The following is a 10,358-nucleotide window of genomic DNA, read 5'->3' on the forward strand; positions in this document are numbered from 1 at the left end:
CTGTTACTACAGCCCCCTATTGGAACAGCACTATTCTACTGTACTGTTACTACAGACCCCTATTGTAACAGCACTATTGTACTGCACTGTTACTACAGCCCCCTATTGTAACAGCACTATTGTACTGCACTGTTACTACAGCCCCCTATTGTAACAGCACTATTCTACTGTACTGTTACTACAGCCCCCTATTGTAACAGCACTATTCTACTGTACTGTTACTACAGCCCCCTATTGTAACAGCACTATTCTACTGTACTGTTACTACAGCCCCCTATTGTAACAGCACTATTCTACTGCACTGTTACTACAGACCCTATTGTAACAGCACTATTCTACTGCACTGTTACTACAGCCCCCTATTGGAACAGCACTATTCTACTGTACTGTTACTACAGACCCCTATTGTAACAGCACTATTGTACTGCACTGTTACTACAGCCCCCTATTGTAACAGCACTATTGTACTGCACTGTTACTACAGCCCCCTATTGTAACAGCACTATTCTACTGTACTGTTACTACAGCCCCCTATTGCAACAGCACCATTGTACTGCACTGTTACTACAGCCCCCTATTGTAACAGCACTATTCTACTGCACTGTTACTACAGACCCTATTGTAACAGCACTATTCTACTGTACTGTTACTACAGACCCCTATTGTAACAGCACTATTCTACTGCACTGTTACTACAGCCCCCTATTGTAACAGCACTATTCTACTGCACTGTTACTACAGCCCCCTATTGTAACAGCACTATTCTACTGTACTGTTACTACAGACCCCTATTGTAACAGCACTATTCTACTGTACTGTTACTACAGACCCCTATTATAACAGCACTATTCTACTTTACTGTAGAGCCGTTATTAATGTTTTATATAAACTGTATTATGTTTTATATTAGAAATAATAATAATATGCAGACTGAGCAAAGTAGAATTGTAAAGCTAGCAACAGGCAGTTGTCCAGAGGATATGCTCTGGACATTCTCCTCTCCACTTTGACTTCTGTTCATTATAATAAGAGGAACACTCAAACAGATCAATAGCCCACAGATACCAGTTTGTTTGGTGTTTCCAGTTATTCTCTCAAGGCTAAAGATGCTACATTATAGTGATTGATTACCTCATTGTGCATTGTTAAATAAATGTGAGATTGGGCAGTTTGTATGCCACAACAGCAAAACACCTGCTTCCATGATGACCCCCACTGCTCAGGAAGACAACCACAAACATTCAGAAACCTGATCTCAAGACAACAATTTGGGAAACCTGTCTGTGCCCCTGCCCACAGACCAACATGTCATGCATTGTATAAAAGGCTGTCCACTTCTGCTATTCAATAAGTCTCTGCTGAGGTAGAGTGCTTCCATGTCGGGCCCCTTCCACGCTTGGCATGTTAAATAAATACATTTACCATCTATGCATCCAGACTGGGTTCTTCATGCACTGTTACTACAGCCCCCTATTGTAACAGCACTATTCTACTGTATTGTACTGTAACTCTGAGCTGAGAGAGAGAGATGTATAAACTCTCTCATTGACTAGGGACCCTGTGGTACTTTCCCTGAACACTGAGGTTAAGGCAGGCCTTTCAGATCACTTAATGTTTTATGTGACCCAATCAACACCTGAAAGTGAGCTGAAATGACATCTCATTGCAGTGATTGAAAAACTAAGTCATTTCACAATTAAACTGCAATGACTAGAAAAGGTACAGTGTCCTAATATGGACATTTTAAGTGCATATTTCAGTCCATCCAGACTTATTAACTGCACAGCAGTAAATGAAGCGAGCGCTGTCTCTTTCTGTTTTGGAACAGTGCAGATTAGATGGAGAGGACATACACTCTCTGTGTAGCAGCGCATATGTCCACAGACAGATGTAACACAGATACTAGAGCTTCTCTTAATGGACTAAGAGAAAACCCAACCAAACAATTTAATGAACCAAAAAAGTTACACACTTTATAAATAAACCTATATACACCATACACATTCATAAGAAGATTAATGGAATAACCACATACAACAGAACCCCTGTTCTATGGAAACATTATTATATTGTTTGAAATTGTTTTTTGTTTTTTAACTAGTGCTCTGAAACTGAAACAGAACTGGAGCACAAGTGTTGTTATTTGTCTGTTTAAGACGGCTATAGTCAAGCTGAGCGATAGCAGCGGGTCCTGCAGGGGGACACAGAGGAACAGAGCTGCCAAGGTCCGGGTGTCACTGCACAAATGTATTCAGTTAAATCAAAATAGCAATGTTTGTTTTAGATTCTAGACTTGACATTTTCCCAGACGTGCAAATTCATCCCACTGTTTGTCTCTGCACAGATTTTGTAAATGCTGACACACACCCACCCACATTCGCTCTCCAGAGTCTCTACACTGTTACACAATTCCCTGTCTGCTGGGATGTCAGTGCTACACTGTTCATTGTGAATAAATGATGTGACTCCTAGCATCACCCTACTGGGAAGCTGATGCCTCAGTGTTGCGTGTGCTGGGGTGCTGCACGCTTCACTCATTGCTTGTCACTTTACAGGAAGAGGGGAACCTTCAAAACAACAAGAAATTAAACAGTGATATTTCTCGGCTGCGGGGGGCGCTCTGCTCCTGCTCTTCAGTGTGACGCAGCGTGCTCTCGTCTGGCCCAGTGCGGCACTAGATGTTATTGACTAGACTGTGGTCCCCCTGGGCTTCCTATCAATAAATACATTCACTCTTTAACTGCCTTCCTTTGGTCTCTTTGTTCAATGTAAAACATTTATATTTTCAAAACATATAATGAGAAAAAAGAAAAACATTTGCACTGTTTTGATGGCTATAAAACGTAACCCTTTTCCACACTTGCAAATTCAGCAGCATTCAGTGCTCAGTCAGTCTGTGAGGATGCTGTGCTGTGTGGTGTGTCAGATTCAGAGCCGTTGACAGTGGACATAAGTGGACAGTTAGGACACCTAGCAAAAAATTATAATAAATGAATACAAATTATTTTCAATGTCATTCTATCATTGATTTTCATAAAGGATCACAGTGATCAGTTTTCACATAATGTACAGGTTTTGTTTATGAGTGAGTCGTGCCCAGGGGGCATCATGGAATCAAACATGGAAACCTGCCATCAATCTGCATCTGTATGTGTCCTAATGGGTTGGGTGTGGCAAAAAAAAAAATACAAAAATATATTATAGGATTGAGACAGGACCCAATTATAATGTTGGAAAAAAGACCAAGAACATACCAACCTAGTGAAAAAAAGCATACAAATAAAAGAAACTGAAGAAGAAAAATAAGCACAAGAGAAAGGTATTGTAATATTATTTGGTTAGGCTTTGTTTTTGTTGCTGTACAGTAGCTTGCTTGCATACTGGCTAAACTGTTTTAATGATGATGACTTTAAATGTGTGACTAAACCAGACAGACAATCTAAGTTCACCTTACCTGTCACCAAATAGTGTTTAATTATAACATGGTGGCTGTGCATTTGCATCTATAGCAAGTTTTATAAATCCATGCTATAACACTGCTACCTAGTTCTGCAACATCAATGATCAAGTTAGCTAATTAGCTAGTGTGTAATAAATATCAGTCGGGACCTTTGTTGACTGACAGACTTCAGACTACACCTGATGGGGTGCTGCTGACTATGACTTGCCTGGAGCAAAAATGTGTAAACCACTAAACGTGACGTAAAAAATGTGATCAGAAAATGCAGGCCTACTTGATTATTTCACAAACTAACACATTTAGGCTAACGAACAGGTAGATTATTACTGTAATGTGAGAACTACAGATAGACCTAGTATGCAAGCAATTGTGTATACTGCATCAAAGGTGAAAAACATTTCTAATCCAATTGTGTTCCAGACTTTTGTTACGAAAAGATGATGTTGCTGCTAACAGGTCCCTCTTTACATGTAGATTTGTACATTTTGTGCTTGTTCGTACATATGTGTGCTTATTCAAACATTTATAAGATGGTAGACTTAAGCCTATGTTAGTTTGACATTATGCAAAGTAGGTTACAGTGAGGGGATGCCCCCCAAATCAAATCCTGCTTAGGGCTTCCTAAAGACGAGAAATGGCTCTGGTTAAATTCAGTCAGTCTGTGAGAGTGCTGTGCTGTGTGGTGGGTCATCCCTGGGGGGTGCCCTGGCAGTTCAATTAATGAAGTGAATCAGGTTATAGGGGTTCAGAGTTCCTCCTATACCTGCTGTCCCTCAGCTGCTCTCTCAGTCTCTGCAGGTTGGCTGAGATGCGAACCATAGTGAGCAGAGTGATCACACTCAGCACTGAGAACACAGCGATGGCTCCAATCTTCAGAGCTGGCAGCGCCAACAGCAACACACTGTGATGACTGCAGCTGTCCCTTCGACTGCCGGGGTCCACTGTGACAGAGACAGACAGAGTGAGAGCGAGTAATGCACAACTCTGACTGACTGCACACTACAGCACACTGACACTGCACTGAGACACACACTGGGGTTATAGTGTAGACACACTGACACAGCACTGAGACACACTGGGGTTATAGTGTAGACACACTGACTGCACACTACAGCACACTGACACAGCACTGAGACACACACTGGGGTTATAGTGTAGACACACTGACACAGCACTGAGACACACTGGGGTTATAGTGTAGACACACTGACACTGCACTGAGACACACTGGGGTTATAGTGTAGACACACTGACACAGCACTGAGACACACTGGGGTTATAGTGTAGACACACTGACTGCACACTACAGCACACTGACACAGCACTGAGACACACTGGGGTTATAGTGTAGACACACTGACACTGCACTGAGACACACTGGGGTTATAGTGTAGACACACTGACACTGCACTGAGACACACACTGGGGTTATAGTGTAGACACACTGACACTGCACTGAGACACACACTGTGGTTATAGTGTAGACACACTGACACTGCACTGAGACACACTGGGGTTATAGTGTATACACACTGACACAGCACTGAGACACACTGGGGTTATAGTGTAGACACACTGACACTGCACTGAGACACACTGGGGTTATAGTGTAGACACACTGACACTGCACTGAGACACACACTGGGGTTATAGTGTAGACACACTGACACTGCACTGAGACACACTGGGGTTATAGTGTAGACGCACTGACACTGCACTGAGACACACACTGGGGTTATAGTGTAGACACACTGACACTGCACTGAGACACACACTGGGGTTATAGTGTAGACACACTGACACTGCACTGAGACACACACTGGGGTTATAGTGTAGACACACTGACACTGCACTGAGACACACACTGGGGTTATAGTGTAGACACACTGACACTGCACTGAGACACACTGGGGTTATAGTGTAGACACACTGACTGCGCACTACAGCACACTGACACAGCACTGAGACACACACTGGGGTTATAGTGTAGACACACTGACACTGCACTGAGACACACTGGGGTTATAGTGTAGACACACTGACACTGCACTGAGACACACTGGGGTTATAGTGTAGACACACTGACTGCACACTACAGCACACTGACACAGCACTGAGACACACTGGGGTTATAGTGTAGACACACTGACACTGCACTGAGACACACACTGGGGTTATAGTGTAGACACACTGACTGCACACTACAGCACACTGACACTGCACTGAGACACACTGGGGTTATAGTGTAGACACACTGACACAGCACTGAGACACACACTGGGGTTATAGTGTAGACACACTGACACTGCACTGAGACACACACTGGGGTTATAGTGTAGACACACTGACTGACTGCACTAAGACACACACTGGGGTTATAGTGTAGACACACTGACACAGTGTGACTACAGTGTTAACACTGCTGCAGTGAAAAAGAGAAGGTTTATACAGACTGACTGAAGTGATCAATTCATGTATAGCCTGACCTGGTTCTTGTAGCGCAGAATGAGCACAATTGCGCATTGCTGTAAAACACCATCGGTATCGATAACAGGAAGAGAAAGAGGAAGAACACAGCTCCTGACATTTAATTGAAAAGTGTATAAATGAGTGTTATTTCCAACTTCTCCTTATTACAATTAAGGTAAATCTCTTAAAAAAGAATATAGATTTAATAGCTTGTTACATGCCAGGTAAGATCTTTGATTTTCTCTTAATCACACCTTCCTATTAAAGCCCAGCAAGTGGCACCACCTGCAGTGTGTGACACAGGCAGGGCTGTTAAGGGTGTGCAAGGAGTGCCCAGTGTACTCATTTAAGCCATGCCCACGTTCGGGCATAGCTCATAGGTCACTTGTCTCACTTCCCTCGGCCTGGCAGCTTCCCTTCTGTGGGTCGCTTTTTTTTTCTAATGCAAAACAAACAATTGTGATCCAAAGCTCTCTTTCCACTGTAGGTCATGCCAGGGCAGTTGTGGGCCCATGTGCCCATGTGCAGGTGTGACTTTAACCTGGTTCATGTCAGAAATGGCAAACCTGTCAGAGGAGACACAATTCACTGTGACAGTGAACTCCCGCACTGGAAACGAACTGGAATAGTTCTGGGAACCGGTCAGTCTGCTGATGAGCGTACGCAAACCCACAGTGTCTCACCAGTGCAGTAGTCCGCAGGATGGACTGTGGTGTTCTGGGTGCTGACGGGGTTGGTGGCCACACAGCTGTAGGAGTGAGAGAGTCCTTCTGTCTCCAGAGGGAGAGTCAGGGGGGTGTTGAGATCAGGGGAGCTGGTGTGTTTCAGGGGCTTCTCCTCCCCCTCTCTGTACCAGGACAGGGTCACCTCTCTCCCATTGGACACAGAGCACAGGAGAGGACACTGCACACTGACCTGGGTCTTATTTGTCACTTCAGGTTTGGACACACTGTCTGTAGAGAGAGAGAGAGACAACAGCAATGAGACCTGCATCCCTGCTCAGTGCACAACACACACTGACACTGACTGTACAGCACTGACACTGACTGTACCGCACTGACACTGACTGCACCGCACTGACACTGACTGCACCGCACTGACACTGACTGTACAGCACAGACACTGACTGTACAGCACAGACACTGACCCTGCATAGAAGAAGGTGGCAAAACCACATATCATAAAGCAAGATATAGGTTATTTATATATATGCATACATACATATAACCTTGACCTGAGGTCTGAGAGCTTCAGCACTTTCTATTGCTAAATATGATCCTCTCGGCCTCATTGACCCAGACACTTTGTGTTTAGATTATTTCTGTAAAAGCAGCTTCCTGCCAAAAAACAGTCACCTTACACAACATACACAATGGCATGGACACCAGCATTCACTGACTGCACCAAGTGAGTAAAACAAAGACACTCACTGTACACGGTCAGCTGGAACACTGTGACTCTCCTCTGTCCTCCTGTGTCCTGCACTATGTATTCCCCAGAGTCCTGGTTGCTGAGCTCTGTGATGTGGAAGAGTCCAGTCTCATTGTCCCAATGCAGCCGGCCATCGAATCTCCCCTTCGGGCCAGTGATCTGCCCTCCGAGCACCATGGCGATGTTGCTGCCTCCGTAGTTCAGAAACCCGTTCTGTGACACAGAGGAATTGAAACTGAGCGCCTCTCCCACTATGCCCCTCAGCAGCCGCCTCTCAGACTGTGCAGGAGCTGGACACAGCGCTGCAAATGACAGGAAGAGACAGCAGTTGGGCATTAATTAGTTCTGGACACAAATTAACACTCTGAGGGAACACTACCTGGCTCCCCTGGCCCAGGGCATCGCAGCTGTGGTGTTCAGCTGCCTGGTCCTAAAAAAGCACTGCTATTTCAGGTACAGATTGCAATCCTGTATTGACTTCTTTCTACCTGGACTAAAAGATTTGCACATTGATTTATTTGCTGTTGTATTATTTGTGTGCCACCTGCATGCCAAATTAAACAAAAGGAAACATGCATTTCCTTAACTGTATTGCAGTGCAGGTGCAAAAAAAGACAAAAACAGACAAACACACGTCTTGTAATAGTAAGATGTTGCTGTCAGAACGAGTATTGCTTCTTCTGCAGTTACTTTCCACTGCCTTCGGTCTTATTGAAATTCTACCACCAATTAAAAAATACCTCATACTTCATTCTGGGTGCTTCAAATCATAGGCAGTTTTCCCTGGCCTGCACTCTTTAGTAAGACCATTGCTGTATAAAAGGTTGAGTATATTTTTTGCTGCTGTTGCTGTTATTTATATTTCTGCTTCTCCTGCTACTATTACTAGTACTACTGTTACTAATAATACATGCTACTACTACTATTACTTGTGATTATTATTATTTACGTACCCCGTATTACCCAGTGCGACATACAATTTTCACAATAAATATTTTCCAAGCATTACAAAAGTACAGTTGAAAATTACATTACAAAGTACGATCAGCACACACCCCAGTACAAACGAGCCAACAAGTGCAGACACAGTGGTATACTACATGTTTAATAAGTATGTGCTAACGGGGCAGGGGTAGGCACAGCAGTTGGAAAGTGCGTAAGCAGGAGTGCTGAACTGCGCAGGACACTGGTCCCCTAAACTGCTGCTATTGCTGCAGGAGTCTTACCGGAGAGTGCGGAGAGGCAGAGCAGGAAGACCCGAGAGAGTCCCATCGTCCAGAGAGTGATCACCCGGCCGCCCGGCTCAGTCACTGCTCAGCCTGGGTTCACGGTCTATATAGCGGCCCGCCCCTCTCTGAGCCCGCCTCCTCTCCGCACCTGGGTCTGTCCTGCAGCGGTGAACATCTGTATGTAACGGTGCTGTACAGCGGCGCGCTGTGAACATCTGTATGTAACGGTGCTGTACAGCGGCGCGCTTAGTGAACATCTGTATGTAACGCTGCTGTACAGCAGCGCGCTGTGAACATCTGTATGTAACGGTGCTGTACAGCAGCGCGCTGTGAACATCTGTATGTAACGGTGCTGTAGAGCAGCGCGCTTAGTGAACATCTGTATGTAACGGTGCTGTACAGCGGCGCGCTGTGAACATCTGTATGTAACGGTGCTGTACAGCAGCGCGCTGTGAACATCTGTATGTAACGCTGCTGTACAGCAGCGCGCTGTGAACATCTGTATGTAACGGTGCTGTACAGCAGCGCGCTGTGAACATCTGTATGTAACGGTGCTGTAGAGCAGCGCGCTTAGTGAACATCTGTATGTAACGGTGCTGTACAGCGGCGCGCTGTGAACATCTGTATGTAACGGTGCTGTACAGCGGCGCGCTCAGTGAACATCTGTATGTAACGGTGCTGTACAGCAGCGCGCTTAGTGAACATCTGTATGTAACGGTGCTGTACAGCAGCGCGCTTAGTGAACATCTGTATGTAACGGTGCTGTACAGCAGCGCGCTTAGTAAACATCTGTATGTAACGGTGCTGTACAGCAGTGCGCTGTGAACATCTGTATGTAACGGTGCTGTACAGCGGCGCGCTTAGTGAACATCTGTATGTAACGGTGCTGTACAGCGGCGCGCTGTGAACATCTGTATGTAACGGTGCTGTACAGCGGCGCGCTTAGTGAACATCTGTATGTAACGGTGCTGTACAGCGGCGCGCTTAGTGAACATCTGTATGTAACGGTGCTGTACGTACATCGGCGCGCTGTGAACATCTGTATGTAACGGTGCTGTACAGCGGCGCGCTGTGAACATCTGTATGTAACGGTGCTGTACAGCGGCGCGCTTAGTCAACATCTGTATGTAACGGTGCTGTACAGCGGCGCGCTTAGTGAACATCTGTATGTAACGGTGCTGTACAGCGGCGCGCTCAGTGAACATCTGTATGTAACGTTGCTGTACAGCGGCGCGCTCAGTGAACATCTGTATGTAACGGTGCTGTACAGCGGCGCGCTCAGTGAACATCTGTATGTAACGGTGCTGTACAGCAGCGCGCTCAGTGAACATCTGTATGTAACGGTGCTGTACAGCGGCGCGCTTAGTGAACATCTGTATGTAACGGTGCTGTACAGCAGCGCGCTCAGTGAACATCTGTATGTAACGTTGCTGTACAGCGGCGCGCTTAGTGAACATCTGTATGTAACGGTGCTGTACAGCGGCGCGCTCAGTGAACATCTGTATGTAACGGTGCTGTAAATTTAAAGTAAAAGTCTCTGGTGAGGAATATCCCAACTTGGCACTGACACAGAAACGACCCCCGAGAGCTGGGAACAAAACTGGAAGTAGTGGTTACGGGAGGGGGGGGGATCATGAAAATATACTACATTTTCATGGTTTTTATTTGGTGCAATACATACAGTTGTAATGGAATAATTTTGCCGGATTGGAGAAATGTTAAAGACTTTTTTCTGTAGTCCTACCAACACACACAGCTGAGACTATTAC

The 10,358-nt window shown here is 45.3% G+C and overlaps 1 protein-coding gene across 1 annotated transcript; it reads right to left on the reverse strand.

The window, feature by feature from the left end:
* Nucleotides 1–2,103: 2,103 nt before the first annotated feature.
* On the reverse strand, nt 2,104–8,671 carry LOC136764464 (SLAM family member 8). The gene is made up of 4 exons (XM_066718560.1): nt 8,587–8,671; nt 7,360–7,662; nt 6,613–6,882; nt 2,104–4,401 (listed from the first exon to the last, which is right to left on the reverse strand). Exons 1-4 carry the CDS (start codon nt 8,630–8,632, stop codon nt 4,196–4,198), a joined length of 825 nt encoding a protein of 274 aa, XP_066574657.1. The 5' UTR covers nt 8,633–8,671; the 3' UTR covers nt 2,104–4,195.
* Between the last annotated feature and the right edge of the window lie 1,687 nt (nt 8,672–10,358).

Source organism: Amia ocellicauda, chromosome 12 (genome assembly GCF_036373705.1).
Source record: "Amia ocellicauda isolate fAmiCal2 chromosome 12, fAmiCal2.hap1, whole genome shotgun sequence".
NCBI classification, from domain to species: domain Eukaryota; kingdom Metazoa; phylum Chordata; class Actinopteri; order Amiiformes; family Amiidae; genus Amia; species Amia ocellicauda.